The sequence below is a fragment of the Pseudorca crassidens genome, chromosome 11 (assembly GCF_039906515.1).
Source record: "Pseudorca crassidens isolate mPseCra1 chromosome 11, mPseCra1.hap1, whole genome shotgun sequence".
NCBI classification, from domain to species: domain Eukaryota; kingdom Metazoa; phylum Chordata; class Mammalia; order Artiodactyla; family Delphinidae; genus Pseudorca; species Pseudorca crassidens.
This window is the reverse complement of record NC_090306.1, coordinates 3,831,528-3,850,759: the sequence shown is the minus strand read 5'-3', so window position 1 is coordinate 3,850,759 and position 19,232 is coordinate 3,831,528. Positions and strand designations below refer to the sequence as shown.

At 55.3% G+C, this 19,232-nt stretch overlaps 1 protein-coding gene across 1 annotated transcript in view; it reads left to right on the top strand.

The window, feature by feature from the left end:
• The window catches only part of CRACR2A (calcium release activated channel regulator 2A), a 74,648-nt gene that overhangs the window by 44,984 nt on the left and 10,432 nt on the right, over nucleotides 1–19,232 (top strand). Inside the window, exons 10-14 of the mRNA XM_067695441.1 lie at nucleotides 78–184; nucleotides 3,512–3,830; nucleotides 7,237–7,369; nucleotides 12,473–12,554; nucleotides 12,661–12,775. Of these exons, the coding sequence (XP_067551542.1) occupies nucleotides 78–184; nucleotides 3,512–3,830; nucleotides 7,237–7,369; nucleotides 12,473–12,554; nucleotides 12,661–12,775 (756 nt within the window). The remainder of the gene's footprint in view (nucleotides 1–77; nucleotides 185–3,511; nucleotides 3,831–7,236; nucleotides 7,370–12,472; nucleotides 12,555–12,660; nucleotides 12,776–19,232) is intronic.

The window sequence follows — 19,232 nt, the reverse complement described above, 5'->3', positions numbered from 1 at the left end:
GGAATTGAGCCCTTTTCTGCTCCAACGTTGGGACAAATCAGTAGGCGTGGATCTGAGGGCATTTTGTGTTTCTACAGAAAGACAAGGCGGCCAAGGCAAACACAGCTGCTTCCAAGGCAAGCCAGAAGCAGCGATCTGGCTCTGTGATCGGCAAATACGTGGATGGTGGAGGGGTGCTCAGAAGGTAAGGCGTCCCTGCTGTGCTCATTCATCACCTGTTCCTTGGTCTTGCCAGGTTGCGAGCAGGCTCTGAGCCCAAGCTGAGTGCAGATTGGCCCTGGCGGGAAGCCTGGGGTCAGCCACTATCGCTCCCCTTGAGTCTTGGAGGACGCGTGCCTTCCTGTTCTGACATCCAGGTGCAGGGCAAGCACTTAGGACAGGCCGTTCCTGCCAGGGGGCGCTGAAGAGGGGCTGCAGATCAGGGGAGGGACAGAGGGGTCAGAGAGAGGGAGGGAGTGGGTGCTGGGCGGGCTCTGCTGTCTGTTGAGCAGAACGGATGCTCTTGGTTTTCCAGGGACAGGACTGCGTGAGTCTGAAGGGTAATTAGAGTGTAGTATGGAATCTCCAATCGTTGAAGTCCTTTACAGATGAGAATGGGGCCTGTACTTGACGAGACTCCTTTCAATAATTCATATTTAATTAACTCAGGGATAACATGCTTGGTTGTTGTTGGACAGCACACGATTGCATTTAAGTCCCCAGAGGGGTGGCCTGTTGCTCCCCGAAGGAGGCACGCCAGCCTCCCTCCCCTACCCCTGCCCTGTCTTCTCTGGGGCACGTGCTTCTTCCCATGGATGTGGCCACAGAGAGGTGGAGACTGCCAGATCCCCACGTATCAAACCCGGGGCAAAGTGTGTAAAGCTGCTCATCCGGGAGACCCTGGGGACAGCAAGCATGAAATAGACATGCCAAGCAGAGGTGCCCTGGGGATGTCAATCCGCTGACGGCTCAAGACCTTGAACCTGACCATCGTGAACTCCTCTTCTAAATCGCTGAACCAGGAGACACAACATGGGAGCCAGATTCCTGCATCAACAGTTCACCTGTTGGTTCCTGGGAACGGAATATGTGCTTCCAACAAGCAGAGACTGATTGCCTACTCTGTAACTGACATTCTCTGAGTTCTGGGAAGTCTCCAAAGATCGATTAGACTCGAGGCCTGCCCTTAATATCCATTACTGAGTGCCTGCCCTGTGCAAGACTCAGTGCCGTGTGCTGGGGATACGGAGTGAACAAAATAGACCCCGTCTCTGCTTTCATGGAGCTTATAATTGAGTAGAGGACACAGACAATAATTGATGAGTAATCGATAAATTGCAAACCCCGAATTCCCATGCAGACTTTGTCAGAGGTGACTGCTGTCTGCCGCTGGTGCATAGCATTTGGTGGCAAAACCAAAAAGGAGCTTAGTCATGCTAAGCTGAAGGTATTCTGGAATGTAATAGTGCTTGAGAATTTCCCAAGTAAGAAGCTTTTGCCAAGAAACGCTTCATTTAGGGTCATTTCAGTGTCCATGTCTTTTCTAGTTGCAAGGCCTTTGAAAAGCCATGCTCTGCATCTGTGCACGTGCATACACGCTCACAACACGTGTTCACACATGTGCACTCGTGTGTGTGAGCAGAGTGAAAGCAGATGGGAGCACCAATTGTGTGCCGACGTGGCTAGGCACTTAGTAGGCTCGTCAGAATGTAGAAGAAATTTGTTAGAAAGATGGCAGTCAGTTTCCGTAAAAAGCTGATTTTATAAATAAGTGTAAGAGTCCTTGAATTGCTGCAGACCCTTTATTTTATATCAGGGGATCCGAGCTAAGTCAGCACTTCTGTGAGCAAGCGCTATACCTTAACTTATCTTAGAAGTGTCCGGAGTTCAGAACAGTGATACACGCATTTTTTTCTCTTTTTTTCTGTTTTTGGTCCTTAGGGGCCAGAAATGCTAGGAGCGGGGTGGGGCGGGAGTTGGGGCAAAGTGAAGGGGCTTTCCCTGTGCTGCATATTCTGTGTCCGTCGCCCACTTCCGCCTCACCACCGCATCCTGCTCGATTTTCTAGTTCTCGAGTGTGTGTGTGTGTGTGTGTGTGTGTGTGTGTGTGTGTTTCGATTCTGGACTCAAGTTCCTCCCCATAAAACAGTCCTCAGCTTGACTTGTTCATTAAGGCCTGAGAGGGGGCTGCACCAGGAGGGCCCGTGGGGCCTCTGCTCACAAACCTTGGGGACGCAGCCCGTGCCCTGGACCCACGTCTGGTGCCCGAGTGCTGCACACCCCCCCGCTGCTTCTCCTTGTTCTGTTGCTCAGGTGTTTCTGGAAGCAAACATGCACGCAGGCCTCTGAGGCCACTCACTCCTGATCCTAAGGAGAAAGGAAGGAGAAGTGGGTGGAGGGCTTCCTTCCCACCCTGAGCTGGTGGTGGACGCTTGCCGTGCCGGGGTCCCTCCCAGAGCAGTGGTCCCCCTCGCCTGCATCCCCGAGGGCTGCTTCCCTAACAGGTCTGGCTTATGCACTGGCTTACTGGGGAGGTGGGCAGGGCGGAAGAGTGAGGAAACAGGCCTGGAGAGTTGGTGTCTTACCTGGGGACACACAGCTGGTAAGGGCTGGCATGGGACCAGGGCAAAGGCCACGGCCCTTTAACCAGGATGCTTTGTTTCCACATCTGTTGTGCTTCTTTCTTCACCCTTTGCTTCTCCTTTGTGGCCTCCCACAGTCTGGAACAGCGCAGTGAGTGTGTCATGACTGCTCTGGCCCTGCTTAGCCAAGCGCTCCACGAGGACGGGGCTGGTGCACCTGTTGCTGACTGTCGTTAGCTTAATACCTGGGAGCCGGCATCACCTTCACCACCTTCACCTTCGCCTTCATCACCTTCACCACCTTCACCTTCACCACCTTCACCTTCACCACCTTCACCTTCATCATCACCTTCACCACCTTCACCTTCACCACCTTCACCTTCATCATCACCTTCACCTTCACCACCTTCATCACCTTCACCTTCACCTTCACCACCTTCACCTTCGCCTTCATCACCTTCACCACCTTCACCTTCACCACCTTCACCTTCATCATCATCTCCTTCACCTTCATCATCACCTTCATCACCTTCACCTTCACCTTCACCACCTTCACCTTCATCATCACCTTCGCCTTCACCTTCACCTTCACCTTCATCACCTTCACCACCTTCACCTTCACCACTTTCACCTTCATCACCTTCACCTTCACCTTCACCACCTTCACCTTCATCATCATCTCTTTCACCTTCATCATCACCTTCATCACCTTCACCTTCATCACCTTCGCCTTCATCACCTTCACCTTCATCATCACCTTCGCCTTCATCTCACCCTCATCATAAGGACATTGAATGAATGAGCTGAACAATGCTGGGTCTGGTTTTCCCTTTCTTGGTTCCTCTCTGCCCCCAAAAAGTGTGCTCCTCAGCTCTCTGTCACAGACCCCCAGCTTCCATTCTGATACATTTTACAATATTCTCCCCACTCTTCATTCTTCTCCAAAACAGCCAGTCAGAGGAGGAGGAAGATGTGTTTGGCATCCTGCGGAGGAGAAGCTCCCTGGGCCTGAGTGGGCACCCCCTTACAGAAGAGGGGCCGGGGACCGGGGGTCTGCTCTCCCGGCCGCTCCGCAGAATCATCTCCATTGAAGAGGACCCGCTGCCCCAGCTGCTGGGGGGCGGCTCTGAGCAGCCACTGGGCCAATGCCCGGAAGAAAAGGAGGCCTCCGACCAGGGGGCAGAGGGACAAATCGGACAGTCCCGACCTCTGGAACTCATGCCTGCGTCTCCCCGAGGGCAGCCCGTCGGAAAAGAGACCCCGTCTGAGGTAAGGGTGCATCCCTCACTGGCTTGCAGGTCACCCTGGGCCTTGTCCCTCGAGTGTGAGCCCAAGAGCCCCAAGGCCGCTCAGGAAGCCAGACTCAGCAGGCCTGGTGACGCAGCAAGTTTGTGTCCCTCGGGTACCGCCCTTCTCTGCTCTGCCGAGTGTCATGGTGGAGACTCGGGCGTCTGGGGACACTCTCCTAACAACTTCTGTTGTTGGCCCCTATGTGTTTTGTTCTGATTCAGATTCTGCATTTATAGAGTAGGACCGAGCCTCTGCTGGGCAATTAGCGTCAGCTGTCACACGCCTTAAAAATGGTACCTCTTCCGGTCCGTTCTGTAACCGCCCCATGCAGGCCAGTCCCTGCGGGGGAAGTCTGCGCACCATCGCTTTTCTCTTGGTTCCTAATCAGCTCGGCCCTCCCGGCAGTGTGACGCTGCACTCCCACCCTCCATCCCCGCACCCCCCACCAGCTCTCCCCGCTGTGTTCCCCGGGAGAAGGGGGCCGCGCGGACCGTCCTCCTCTGGATCACAGGTGATACTCCTTACCTTGTTTGTGACCCAGGCCTTGGAACTGGCCCCTCAGCCCTCCCCCTGCCCGCCGCCGGACCCTCTAGAACAGTTCCCTCACCCTGTGGTGGCCTTCAGAGCTGAGCGGTCCAAGTGAGGCGTTGGCGTGCGTGCCAGTGAGCCGTCTCCAGCCCCTGCACGGGGACTTCTTGGCCTCGGTTATCATTCTTGGGCCTGGATTAAGATTCATGCCTACAAACCACTCCTCTGAAGGGCCCTTGGTGGGTGGGGCAGCCCCCCTACACCCCCTTCTACATCCCCAAAGTGGACAGACTACACTTGCTGGCAGTGGGCACAAATGGGGCTTTAAATACCCCACGATAGCCCCCCAAATGTGAAAGAAGTGTTAAGAGGGCCACGGGAGATGGGGTGAAGGAAGAGGCTGAGCGTCCGTGTCTGCCGTGGCACCCGATCCTTGCGGTTGTTGGATGACGGGCATCAGAGATCTGTTCTCCCCTCAGGCGGGTGGGGAAGTAGAGCCCAGAGCGAGGAGGCCCACCCAGCCCGCAGTGAGGGGAGCCCAGCCTTCGCACCCACCGCTCTGCAGCCCCACCGGCTGCACCGGGATGCGGTGCTGTTTAGCTGGGACAGAAGCTGCAGCAGAGAGGAAGTGTGTCTGCTGGAAGCCAGTCACACAGCAGCCTCCACAGAGGGCCCCTTGCAAGGCCGCTGAGCCATCGATTGGTACCAGCTTTCGGGAAAGTAGTTTGATAATAGGAATCAAGAACTTTAAAAGTCCGCCTCCTTTGAACCAGCCCTCCTACCTCTAGCAACCTTTCCTAAGGAAATAACCAAAACCAGACAAAAATTTAATCCAAGAATGTAAGTGCATAAGAGCAAATAACTGAAAAAACAACAGTAGGGACATAAATTAGACTATAGTAATTTAATAGAATGTTATAGTGCTGTTAAAAATCACATTTTTGGAAAACTTCAGTGACTCAGAAATATTTATATATAATTCAATAACATAGGAACAAATAGAAAATTATACATAAATTTATATTATATATAATAATATAAATAAAGTCTACATAGTACCTCAAATTTCTCTCAAAAAAACATATATTGATTCATCTATATAAAAAAAACCTGGAAGAAATGTATTCAAATAGGAATAGTGACCATTTCAGGGTTGGGGGGTAAATTATGAATAGTCATTCATTTCCTCTCTGCTAAGTTTCCTAATTTTAGAAATTAGTGTGTATTACTTTCATTTTTTAAAGCTTTAAAAAAATAAAAACAGTGGTGGGAAGGAGAATGAGAACAGATCCCCTGACTTGCCAGTGGAGGGAGCCTTTCTCCAGCCCCTCCCCACAATGTTGTTGTCTCACTGTCGTTCGCGGGCAGGTGGATTGTCCCCCAGGTTAAGGGCAAGAACTGGAACAGCTTCGCTGCTCCTGTGAGGTGGGTCCTTCCCCAAACCGAACCATCACCGGGTTGATCATATCCTGTCTGCGGAATAAGTGTCCTGCCGCAGGCGGGGGCCAGGGTGAGGGGAGCACAGAGAAGGTCCGCCACTGCGTCTGCAGCCAAGACCATCTCCTCCCACCGTCCCCGGGCCTGGGGTGGGCCAGTGGCTGCACTGAGCTTTGGTCCCAAACAAAGGACAAACGGAGCACAACCCTGGCAGAGAGTGGTGCTTGTGCATGCAGGAATAAAGAAACTGGGGCCGGGCAGCGTTTCTGAGTGTGGGTTTCTCTCTCTCTTTTTTTTTTTTTTTTTAAGTTGGGTTTAAGTTTCTGTAATTGACCTTGAATTCCCTCCTAAGTACAGCATGGAATTGATTTCTCCCCAAAAGGCTGTTAATGGCTTTTCTCTGAAATTCAAGTACTGCTAATATCTGCTGCTACTCCGCTATAGTATTTGCTCGGTGAGAGGAGCTAATTCCCCCCAAATCCACTTCCAAATAGATTCTACAAAGCCTCCTCATCTGGCCTGGCAGTGCTGGGGGAGCACGCGGCTCTCTGGACTTAATGACCATTCGGAGGAAGGGCCCTGTGCCGGTCCTCACTCTGCCTCTCACTCACCCAGCATCCTGGAGCAAGTCCACTTCCCGCTGGGCCGTACACGCCAGAGTAACAGGCAGGCCAGTTCCCAGTCTGTCCCGCTGCCGGGTGGAGAAGGACCACCATGACTGTGTTCTGGAACGTTCTTCCCGTAGCCTGGCATCTTGGGATTTCCCAAGCTACTGAGTGGAGACTGTCCTGCCTTATTTCCAGGGCAGACAGGGACCCTAGATGGAAGGTGAGCTGGGACAGAAGGGCAGCATGCAGGGAGGCGAGCGTGTCCTCCATCCAGTCCAGACTTTCAGTGACGGGGCAGAAACGAGAGGCCCGACCCCAGCCTGGGATGCCTCTGCCCCCGAGTTATAGATAAGCCTTCTGTATCTTCTATATCTCCCCTTCCCCTTCAAACACTCCACCTTGTCCTCCCCACCCAGCCCCTGCAGAGAATCTCTGCTTCCTCCTTAAGCCCCAGCCCAGAGCCCCCCCGCACCCCGAGCCCCTTGATTCCTGGTCCGTGCTCTGGGCACTCGGAACATCGTGCCGTGACTATGTGTACACGTGGCTGCCTTCCCTGCACCACATGCCCGGCCCAGCGCAGGGCCTGCGGCGCAGCACGTGGGCAGCAGTGGTGGTGGAATGAAAGTCTCTCTTCCCGCTGCTGAAGCTGGAAGGAGCCTTGGTGCGCTGAGCCCAGAGCTTCCTGCCTCCGAGGCCCGAGCAGCCTCCCCGGTGCTGGTGCGGGTCCCTCCCTGGACACCGCAGGGACAGGTCAGGGGCAGGGGTGGCCGGCGGCCGTCCCAGCATTTGACCCTGCTGTCTGTCTTCCACAGGAGGAAGGCTCTGTGTCCACCCCAGACCGGCTCTTCAAGGTCGTGTTTGTGGGCAATTCCTCCGTGAGGAAGACGTCCTTCCTGAGCCGGTTCTGCGACGGCAAGTTCTCCCGGGGTTCAGCAGCCACCATGGGTGAGTTCTCGGCCCTGGGCTGGACCCCAGCCCACCTCTGGGAAGGGGCGGCTGTGAGAAGGGTGCCCAGGGAGGGACTTGGAGCCCTGTAGGAGGGGCTGAGGGCTGGGCTGGTAGGCGAGGCCCCCCTCTGCCTGGTGCTCCACGGCTATGGGACCACAAACGGTTCCTATGCCCAAGATGAGGGCCTCTGAAGTTGGCAGAGACGGACTTCCAGCCCTTTGTCCCCTCTCTGAGCCTGTCTGTCTTCAATCATCCCTTCCCCACTTTCTCTGTGTGTGTGTGTGTGTGTGTGTGTGTGTGTGTGTGCGCGCGCGTGCATGCACACTTGTATAGACGGGCAGGACGGAGGACAGTGCTCTGGGGGCTTCTTTTACCCATCAAATTTCCTCGTCTTGCATCCCGGGCCTGCTGGGTAACAGCTGGAGTCCACTGTAGACGCTCATTAAGCTCAGCTACTAATAGCTGATCAGGGCTTCATGCGCCTCCATTATTATCTCGGTAATTCTGTATTTAGACAGGAGCCTTTGCCGCTTCACCCAGAGGTGCTCCTTGCATTGGAGTGTGTGGGAAGACGCAAGGGCACATTGACCTTTTAGTTTCTCCCCAGGTGAATCACTCGAGCAAAACAAAATGAATCCTTTGGGTGCCTCCTATGTGCCATTTAACCACGCTAAGTCAGCTGTATTAAAAATACACTGAGAGTCCGCCTGCCGATGCAGGGGACACGGGTTCATGCCCCGGTCCGGGAAGATCCCACATGGCGCGGAGCGGCTGGGCCCGTGAGCCATGGCCGCTGAGGCTGCGCGTCCGGAGCCTGTGCTCCGCCACGGGAGAGGCCACAACAGTGAGAGGCCCGCGTACCGCAAAAAAAAAAAAACCAAACAAAAATACATTGATATGATCTGAATGTTTATCGTGGGTTTTGATATTTATCATTTCCATCTGTCTTCCCAACAACCCTGAAAGGCAAGCACTGCTATCAGCCCAATGGACAGACCAAGACGCTGAGGCCCAGAGACGGGTCCTCATTCCCACCAGCTGGCCGTGCTGATACTGGTCCCCCCCGCAACCCCACGTGCACCTCTGCTGTCCCAGCCCACTGCCTCCCTAACAATATTGCGCTGTGCGTGCTCAGAGCCCAGCTTCTGCCACAGGAGGCGGGCAGAGGCTAGCACGGGCAGGGGAGGCCGCTAAGGTCCCATGGGGCATCGGAGGTCCCGGGCCTTCATCTCAGCGCTGCCACTGGCCAGCTGTGTGACCTCGGGAGGAGGTGTTTCCTTTTCGGCTTCAGTCTTTCCTCACCTGAAAAAAATGAGAGATTTGAACCGGGCCAGCCAAGACTGCTTCCAAGCCCAGGGCTCTGTCCAGACCACCTCTGACCCCTGGAGGTCTCACAAGCTGGCCCTCCAAGACAATCCGAGACAAACTTTCCTGCCCCAGAGCCTGCCTGGGGAGAGTCTGGTCTCTTCCTCCAGGATAACCTGAACGGGCCGTTCCTTCCAACTTTCTTCCTGCAGATGGGTCTCTTCCCACGACTGTAGGCGCCCTGTTCTTACTGCTGAGCTGTAAGTTTCCAAACTGCAGTTTCCAAATCCGGAGCCCCCTCCTGCCCCACCCCGCGCCCCATTCCACCCAGAGACTGGGTGCATCCCACGGTGAAGAATCGGGACTCTGATGGGAAGACGGCTCAGAAGAGCCTGGCCTCGTGCGGCTGGAAGGGATGGCTAGGAGTGACCCCCGTGTGCCGAGTGTGGTGACACAGGAAACAGCGGCTGCAGAGCTGGACTGGCCCTCCCTGGAGCGTTCCATGGGGAGGCCCCAGAACCTGAGGTCACAGCTCGGGCATAGGCTGTGGGGGCAGGGGAGGGATGCTGTACCCCCGGGGGCGGCCCTCTGGCAGTGCACCTGGTGCCTCTCCTGTTGGTAAAATCAGGGAATCGGGGTCTGCTTACACCTCCAACTGATGCCCCCGAGATGGAAAGCTCTGAAAAAGAGAAAATCAGACTAATTCGCACTCCCCAGGAGGCCAATTATGGAAACACCTACAATTTAGGAAGGGGAAAAATATCAAAGTCTCCAAATCTGGGACGCCCTTCATCGAGCTGTGCAAAACGAGCCAGAGTAGCAGCTGGAATTAGCCTCCCCGGCACACGTGTCAGGGCGCTGATGTCACACCAGCCGCCTGGAAGATGCTCCCTTTAAAGACACAGATGAGCCACCGAGTCCTGGGCTCCCGGGGCTCAAGCAGGCCAACCCCTGTCGAGCACAGCAGCCCTGGACCCTCAGCACAGCGCCAACAGGGGCGCAGTGGTACCTTAATGCTCTCCTCCGTCACCGAAGGGACTTCGCGATCGCCCGGCCCCTCAGGAGCACGTGACCCGTCCTCGACCTCCAGCTTGTGCGTGAAGTGGCTTCCATGATGCAGCAGTCTGTCTTGGGGCGCCCCTGCCTTCCCCACCTTAGCACCAGCGGACCCCTTGTAAAGCAGGTGGGTGGGCCCTGCGGGTGTCCTGGAGACGTCAAATGTTCTTGCAGAACATTGGAGCTCATTTTGTTAATGAGAAGACTGACTGTTAGAGGCTAAGGCTCTAGGACCCAGGACTCTGAGTCCAGAGCTCTTCCCGAGGCCCCGCCTTGGTTCATGGCCCTGCTTTAAACCAGGGCCCATGGCCCAAGGTGTTTCTTCTGCCTCTCCTGGGCACCAGTCCGTTGCCATCCCTCTCCTCGACTCCGCAGAGAAATCCCGAGAGCTTCCCCTCCGGGACAGCTCACTGGCACTCCCCGCTCCCAAGCCCTCTTGCTTGGAATGACCTGTCCTGTCCAGAAAGGACACCCTTCCTGGGGTCCATCACCCACAGCTCTGACCCACACACAGCACACTCCACGGTGACGGGGCCCCCGAGGTCCAGTCCTCATTCAGGAACCACTGAGGTTGCAAGTCGGGGGTCACCTCCACGTGTTTGCCAAACGCTACAGCTGGACGTAAAACCATGGACACCCGACTCCCCTCCAGCACCCGCGTCACACCTCAGTTTACAGATGGGGAAAACGAAGCCTCCCAGATGGGGGGCAGTCACGTCGTCCAGGTCATACAGCTGGTCAGAGGCAGGACTGAGGCAGGAACATGAGGTCTGGGCTCCCGGACCGTTGGAACGGGTGCGGGGGGGGCGGGTCTCAGAAATGCCTCTGGTCCCTCGTCACTCTGTGCAGCCTGCTGGACGCTGACTCCCCGTGTCCTCCCAAACCCCACGCATCCCTTGGGCTTGTTGGTCTACTTCCCGGCCTGCAGGTCTGAGGCTGCAGGGAGGGGTACCTCGTGGACCAGCGGACACTCGCCAAGCTCCCCGTCCACCAGCAGAGCGATTACCAGTGAGGTCGAGGGACCCAGCCGTCCCTCCACCACCTGCCTTTCCATCAGAGAGAGGGCTCATCCTCGGGGGCTTCAGATCAGGCCCCGAAGGTGTGATGACTGAGGCTGGCTTTCCCCTGGGTTGTTATCAGGCTGTGGGCAGCCCCCCGGCCTCCCAGAGCACAGGTGGGGGAAGCCCTACCGCTTTAGCTAAGAAAACACCCTTGGGTTTGGTTTCCATCTGTTCTGACGGGAGCATTTAGCCTTGGACTTTCTAGGTGAAACGGAGCTGCCAGGGACCCCGTGCCCAGGGTACTGCTATGAAAAGAGGAATGAGCCTCAGAACTGGGTTTGCAGCTCACTGAGGCTGCTGGCCCGCTTGGGCGAGGCTGGGCTCCTGCTTCTTTATCCTTCTATGGTTGAGGAGGAGAAGGGGGGTGCACGTGTGTGCACGTGCGAGGATGGGTATGTGTGTGTGTGCGTGTGTGTGCAGTTAGCAACCCGCACGCGGATGTCCCAGGGGAGCGCGGTGAAGAGGGAGAGGTGGCACGTGGAAACCGGGGATGCCAAGCATTCTACCAATGGGACACGTCCCTCTTTTCCTCACCCAGACACGCGCATCCTCTCTCCGACTCTCTTCTGTGAGCCCGGGCCTCTGCAGTCCTGCTAACATTCTAGGAGCGGATGACCCTCCCATCTCTCCTCCCCTGCCCGGCCCCTCACACACTCGTCTTTGCCTGGAGACCGTGGCAGGGATGCCCTTTTCCATCAACTGCCTCTTGGTTGTCTGTCTGTCAGTCTGTCTGTCTCTGTCTGGCCAGGCTGCTATTGCTGTCCCTACCTGAGCCCTCCAGAGTAAGGACCCCAGAGGCTGGGCCTTTTAGAGGTTGGGAGGGGATGCCCTCTGGTTCCAAGATCTGATGCCTTAAGGGGGAAAAACGTTTTAAACCTGGTTGAGCATCTGTGAACATTCTCACAGGGTGGAGGAGGGAGGAATGTTTGTTATCAAAGCACCTGCATTTAGGTCCTCTGTCTGAGGGCTGCTGTGGGACCTGCCTGCCTGCATCCTCTCTCTGGGACCCATGACTCCAGGTAGGGTCACAGCCTCAGAGGGAGGATTGCAAGTGGCTTGATGGCTGGGATTAGGAGCTCTGATTCCATCTCTAAGGGGGCTTTGCCTCTGATTCCCGCCCCCACCGCTTTCCTTTTCTTCTGTCCCTCCCTCCACCTGCCAAGCCCTCCCCTCCCGCCCCTGGTTCCCCACCTACCTTTGCATCACCACAGTGGGAGTCTGGAAGTGCGATCCATCCCCCAGGGATACTCGGATTGTACTATGGGAACTTTGAAAAGCATTTTAGGGAGAAAGAAGAAAAGGGAGGGAGTGAGGGAGGAATCTGAGGACAGTCTTTCTGTCGCTTCATCTTCCCAAGGAGGGAGTAAATGATAATTCTTTGCGTTGGTAGATTGCTTTTCCATATGTGATCTCATTCGATCCCTAAAGAGGGTCTGGATTACACTGCAGGGAGCAGCCTGCGGTTCAGAGAGGTTCCGTGACTGGGTCAAGGTCCCACAGCCGGTCAGTGGCAGAGACAGGACCAGAAGCCAGGTCCCAGGCCTCCTGGTCCAATGCTCCGTCCCACGCACACCACCTGTCAGGAGCTGCAGGGCGAGGGCCGTGCCCTCGGGCTGATGGGATTCCAGGCTGGGGCGTGGGTTCCGGACTTGGACGTGATGCTGGGCTCGCCCCACAGGCATCGATTACCGCATGAAGACCGTGCGTGTGGACGACTCGCGGGTGGCCCTGCAGCTGTGGGACACGGCGGGGCAGGAGAGGTGAGGATCCCCACCCCCACCCCGGGTAACCCCGCCTCTCCTCTCCCCGCGGGGGCGGGCTGTGGCGGCAGAGGAGGCCGCACACCTGACCCGGCCCTTTGCGCAGGTATCGCTGCATCACCCAGCAGTTCTTCCGCAAGGCCGACGGCGTCGTGGTCATGTACGATCTCACAGCCAGGCAGTCCTTCCTGGCCGTGCGGCCGTGGCTGAGCAGTGTGGAGGTGAGCTGGGGGCCTACGGGCGGCCCCTCTTCCTGGGCCTTCTGCCCTCTCTGGACACCTGACTCACACCCCACCTTCTCCGGGAAAAAACCGGTTCAGGCGTCCATGCGTCAGTCCATCCAAGTGCCCGGCACCAGGCTGGTTACTGGGGACCCAAAGGTGAACACGAGAGGTGCGGTCCCTGCCCTCAAGGGGGGAGGGGGCTGGGGGAAGGACACAGGACAAACACCAATTAAACCAATAATGGTGTCATTAAGATTGTGAAAAGTGGGGTAGGATCAGGGGACGGAGTGTCAAGGATGGGTGGGTTCCCAAGGCATTTAAACTGAGTCACCACCGCCTCTCCTGCATTTTTCTAGCTTCAGGGGGTCCCGCCGTGACCAGCCCAGGACCGTTGTGCTCACGGTTTGGGGGCCTGGGTCACAGCCCTTCGCAGGAGGGGAGGCTGATCTGTAATGTGTGGGACCCAGGCTCACCCCAGAGTCACCTCAGGCCGGGCCCTGGAGACATGGGGCTCTTCCTTGAATTCTGGATTCTCTGTAAGACTCCGCTCTCTCGCTGTTATCCCTGCAATATGCTGCTTTGTAAGCGCTTTCTACTTCCCGACCACCTGCACGTCCTCCTCTGCCACTGAATGCAGATGTCTCAAGGCCAAGGGCAGTGTGCCAAGCCACTTATTATTTTTACAGGCCCCCTCCCACCCGATTCTTTCACAGACAGTCAAATGGTCCCAGCTCCTTCCATCAGCAGGACCCATGCTTTGTTCGTTTATTTGTTCTAAACACTGCCAGACATTGTTCTGGGGTCTGGGCATTCCAGCACCAGATAAAAGAGACAGTGTTCCTCTCCCCATGGAGCTTATGTTCAACCCTCTGCTCAAGCCCGTAGGCCTTGGCCAGCCCCTTACCTACTCATCAGTCAGGCTGCCACACTGCTATCCAGGACGCAGCTGCCAGCCCGGGCCCCTGCTGCCCGCTGCACATCTTTGTCATCGTGACCGGTATTTGGGTCCCCCAGTGCTGGGCAAGTGTTGGACGCGTGCGTGGATGCCGTGTCACCGTGCAGGCGGGATACGGGGGCTGTTCATTTCACTTGTTTCAACCCTAAGATTTATGCTTCCTCGCACCAAAATCTGTTTCTCTTGAAGTTTGGATTGGATGGGCCGCTCCTTTCTCTCCTGTTAATCTACATCCTTGTCGTTACCAAGAAAAATGAGGAGCAGGAATGGAAGCCAGATGCAGGAGTTTCTCAGAAATGTGCTCGATACAAATTACTTTTCAAAATTACTGCGTCTAAAACACAATAGAGAAAATGGACGTTTTGAAATGTAGTGAATGGCTCTATACCGAGCTAAGAGTGGAGACAGATGGTGGGGTGATCTGGAAGTGAACCCTCTTTAAACTTTGTAATTTATGACATGATTTTTTTGTTTTTTTTGCGGTACGCGGGCCTCTCACTGTTGTGGCCTCTCCCGTTGCGGAGCACAGGCTCCGGAAGCTCAGGCTCAGCGGCCATGGCTCACGGGCCCAGCCACTCCGCGGCATGTGGGATCCTCCCAGACCGGGGCACGAACCCGTGTCCCCTGCATCGGCAGGCGGACTCTCAACCACTGTGCCACTAGGGATGCCCTATGACATGAGTTTTGATAGCACCAGCAGATTTCTCTTCCTCGCAGAAGTTGAGCACCAGGAGAGACTTCAGGGATGACCTAACCCGGCGGTTTTGAAACTTTCCTCCTTGGAGCCCTGGAACCAGGCTGACCTTTCCCACAGCCAGAGACAGGCAGGGAAGGGTGGTGGTCACAGGTCTGGGCCTTCTCCCCCCACCTCAGAACCCCTCTATGACTTTCAGTTTTGCTTATTGGAAGTTCAGCCACAATTTTGTTAGACAAGAGGGTTTCCTTCTGAAAATGACTGACATAATACAGCCATCTCATTCCAGATGAAGAAATTTAGGCCCTGACCTGGTCAAGGTCTCCTGTTCTTTTCCCAGCCACAGACATTTAATCGTTCCCCGTATCTAAATTTTGGTAAATGCACAGTGGGGCTTCCACGTGCACTGAGCCCGAGGACGCAGGACCTGCAGGTTCCGGGCTGGGGCTGACGGGGCCACGCCATTTTACATAAGGGGCTTGAGCGTCCGTGGATTTTGCTGCCCGCGGGGGTCCTGGAACCAATCCCTTGCAGATAGGGAGGGACAACCGTATACTAGAGCTGGGAAGAGGCAATGCACATAGTCTGGGATTAGTAGGGATGGATGGAGAGAAACTTACAGAACTACACCTTCTGCCATTAGTAGGGGGCTGTAGTTTCTAAGGCCCCTGTTTTGCAGAGAGCCCGGGATCTAGCCAGGAAGTGGAACGTCTGGTTGAATTGGAAGGTTGTGGTGGAGGTGAAGAAATGTCAGAGGGTCATCGTTGCAGCTTGAAGCATGAGCTCGGCCATTCTGCAGAACGCTGGGTCGAGCACTGCGTGGCTGGCCTGTTCCTGCCCAGGGTAGGGCTGGGAAGCGTCTCCGGCACGCACCCCGCCAGAGCCACTCCCCAGTGGAAGCTGAGCTGAGATGGCAGATCCACCTGTGGTTAACTCAGAATTATCCCCATGTGGATGGGGCTTCTCTGTACACTTTGTAGTTTGCGTTTTCCTGCTTTAAAATTTTAGCAGAAGGTACCGGTAAATTTTAAATGATGATTCCAAGCTTAGATGGACATCAGGATCACTTGTGAAGCTTTCGAACAAAACAGACACCAGGGCCCAAAGAGAACGATTCAGGTCCCGGAAATGCAAAACACAAAAAACCCCAAAACAGCAAAAGTCCCCCAGGTGGTTTTGTTTCTCAGCCACCATGGATTCCAGCCTAAACAGGTGCTTCTCAAACTCTAATATGCATGAAGCCTCTCCTGGAGACCCGGGCTGGGGCCTGAGATGCTGCATTTCTAACAAGATGCTGCATTTCTAACAAGATGCTGCATTTCTAACAAGTTCCAACAAGCCAGTGCTGCTGGTCCAGGGATCACACTTTGAGAAGCAAGATTCTAAATCCTTTTCAAAGATGTTTGTGTTCCTTCAGCAAGAATTTGCGGGGCACGACCCACGTGCCCAGCCCACGCCACGCGCTCTGGAGGACTCAGTGTGATGCACCAGTGCAGCGGCCCCAGGGTTCTGCGAGCAGGTGCTGGAGGCTGTGTCAGGTGGGGTTGTGTGTTGAGGATATGGACCCGTGGCGTCATAAATGCAGTTGTTCTCAAGATTCTTGAAAGGCTGAGTCGTTCCGCCTTGGCAACCAGCCATCAGAGACGTCAGGTGATAGATTAAAACTTCACACCTAATTGGATCGGAGGGGAACTGAAAATAATCAGCCCTTGATGTTTGTGGCGCACCTTGAATTTCCGTAGCACCCCCAGCGCTTCGCCAGCCCCTTGCCAGGAGAAGGGAGGGTGGAGGGGGAGCTTTAATGACAGGCTTTGGGTTCAGAAGCCTTATTATTAAGTGAATGGTGGCCAGCTGTTCCCAGCGCCCCTTCCCCCATCAACCTGAAAAGCCGTACCCAAGGAAAGGGCTGACATTGCCACGGATTATACACGGCAAAGACTGACTCCCAGATTGCGACGGGCAGAACAGCGGCTGGGGAGGCGTGGAGTTCCCTGCAAAGGATATTCTCATCGTCCCAGCCCAGCCACCACCTGGCCGTGAAACGTGGGCCAGTCACTCCACGAAGGGGTGGACCAGAGGGTCTGGAAGGTTTCTCCTGGCCCCCACGCTCTATAGGGTCTGGCACCTGACTCTCTGGGGGGCCGGGATGGAGCAGGTGTGTGTGTGGATGGGAGAACCCTGCCAGCCCAGAGGGAACCGAATGCCTTGGGCACAAGAGAAGGGGCGACTGCTCTGCCTTATGAGGTGTCCTGCCCCACAGCCCCTCCTCTCCCACCTCAGCACCTTTACCTGACCCGCAGGTCTCCTGCAGGAAAGACTCAAGCGGGGCCCACACACGCTCTGTGCTGATTCTCCCGCCATTTAGCTTTCCTGTGCATGTCCAGGGAATCGAAGCAGTTAGACCTTCCTACCGACTCAGCATCCCCCACTCTCCTGACCACCACATCTCGGCTGCGTGGTGCTGGTTTAACCAGTCCAATCTAGAGGAGAAACTAAGGGCCCCATGTTTAGACCGTGAGGCACCCTGGACATCTGAAGACTTTGGGGCCTGTGTCAGGTAGAGAAGATAGGATATGGTACAAGCCCGATGGGCTGGTATTCCTCCCGAATCCAGATGTTTGGTCCGCACTGTCTGCAGTCCTGGCTTCTCGTCTGGATCTTTCTGTCGTCCCCAGGAGCACTGTCCTGTTAGGCCTGTACATCAAGGAAGTGGCATCTGACCCAAGTCATCAACCAGCAGGACCAGTGCCTCTGAGCCAGAAAAAACCATGGAGATGAATCTCACGCAGCCTCTTGTTTTATAGCTCTGCAGCTTTCCTCTCCCTTCCTGGACGGCTGACTGGCTCTCACTCTGTGGTCTTTGCCACCGGTGACAACGTACAGCACACGGCAAAAAACAGCGGTTGGATTTTCCTTTTCCCCACGTTCCGAGCTGAGCTCAAAGTGCTGGCGGTTGAGAACGAACTACGCAAATAAACCTTGTTTTGACTCATCGTCCGGGGGGGCGGATAAATATGGAAACCCCCAATATATAATTTTGCAGTCATTTTCTTCTGAGCATAAATGCATGCTTTAATGTGCTGAGAAATTTTTTTGTTCTGCCTCTGGAGAAATAGCAGCACTAAGTGCTTTTTCTTGCCTCCTAGCAAATAGATATTAACACACACGCACACGCACGCACGCGCACACGCGCACAGGCACACGCGCACACACACGCACACACGCGCACACGCGCACACGCACACACAGCAACCAACCAAATGCAACAGCTGCACGTCCTGAGCTGAAAGCCAGCCCTTGCTCTGAGTTGACAGCTTCTGTAAGCGAAAGTCAGAGACGGGGAATCTTTTGCATTTCAGCAAGTCTGTCTTCCACGAAGTTCAAGTTCAGAGAAAGGTAACTGAAGTGGTGGAAGGTGGAGAGACTTGCTTGTGTGTCAGACCAGCTCTGGAGCCCACTTCACAGCTCAGGGAAGAGGGAGGGAAGAGAGGAGGGATCCGGGTGGGTCCCACGGAGAGACGTGGCAGAGCCAGACAGAGCCTGGGCCTCCTGCACAGAGCCTGTGCCCAGCCCGGAAGCTGCCCTCAGACCTGTCCCTCTGACCTGGTGTGCCCATGGGACTTCAGCAACTTCTATAAAAATGTCTACAGGGCTTCCCTGGTGGCGCAGTGGTTGAGAGTCCACCTGCCGATGCAGGGGACGCGGGTTCGTGCCTTGGTCCGGGAAGATCCCAGATGCCGCGGAGCGGCTGGGCCTGTGAGCCATGGCCGCTGAGCCTGCGCGTCCGGAGCCTGTGCTGCACAACGGGAGAGGCCACAACAGTGAGAGGCCCGCATACCGCAAAAAAAAAAAATGTCTACAGACATTGGGTGGCCTTAGACTTAGTCACCAAAGGAGGTGCCCTTTGGACTTTTAAAAGTAAGTGTGGCTTCATCTGGTGGATAATTATGAGCCCCTTTGTCCAAGCAGCGGACAGGCCAACACCCTCGTTAAGTAGGTGAATGATGTAAAGTGTAGGCAAAAAGCTCACGTCTCGAGGTTCAAGTCAGAGAGGACCATGAAGCCCCCAGCCCAGCCCCAGTGCCTCCTGTGTCGAAGGGCGACCTGGGACCGGGGTGAGGGTGCCTGGCTGCCTGCAACAGGTAGCACACGCCCTGGCCTTATGTGTGTTCTCACTTATTTTTGCCACGTCTTTGGAAATAGGCCTGATTCTCCTACATCAGCACAGGCCAGGGCCCTGGGAGGGGAAACAAGGGGTCCAGAGAGTCTGTATAAGAGGGGAACACTGCAAAGGGCAGAAAACCACCGCTCCAGCTAGGGCCTGGGCTTTTTTTTCCTGCTCCTTCTAAGCTCTTTTATTTTTATTTTCTTAGCCAGGAAGCACTTTAGGAAGGAAGACTGCCTCTCCTTTTCCAAGAGGCAGCCCGGCTGCTCATGGTGCGGGGCCCAGATGCTGGGCTGACTGTTCCTACCTCATCCTATTTGGTCGTTCAGGACCTGGCATCCCCTTTACAAGGGAGGAACAAGCCATCGCCCGTAACAAGTAATACCAGGTTCCAGGCTAGAATCCCACCCTGGGATTTCAAGTCTGATGCTCTTATTTTCAGAGCATTTCCATGTCAAGAAATCCCACCAGCCTTAGTCATTCCTCACACATCAATCTACAAATATCTCTCGCGCGCGTGTGCTGCAAATAGCAAGTCTTTTGGCCCACATTCCTGATTCTTCCCCTTTTCTTCCTTTTCTATGAAAAACTCTTCACGCAAGTTTCTGCGGCACAGCACAGGTGGGGAGCAGGGTATTCC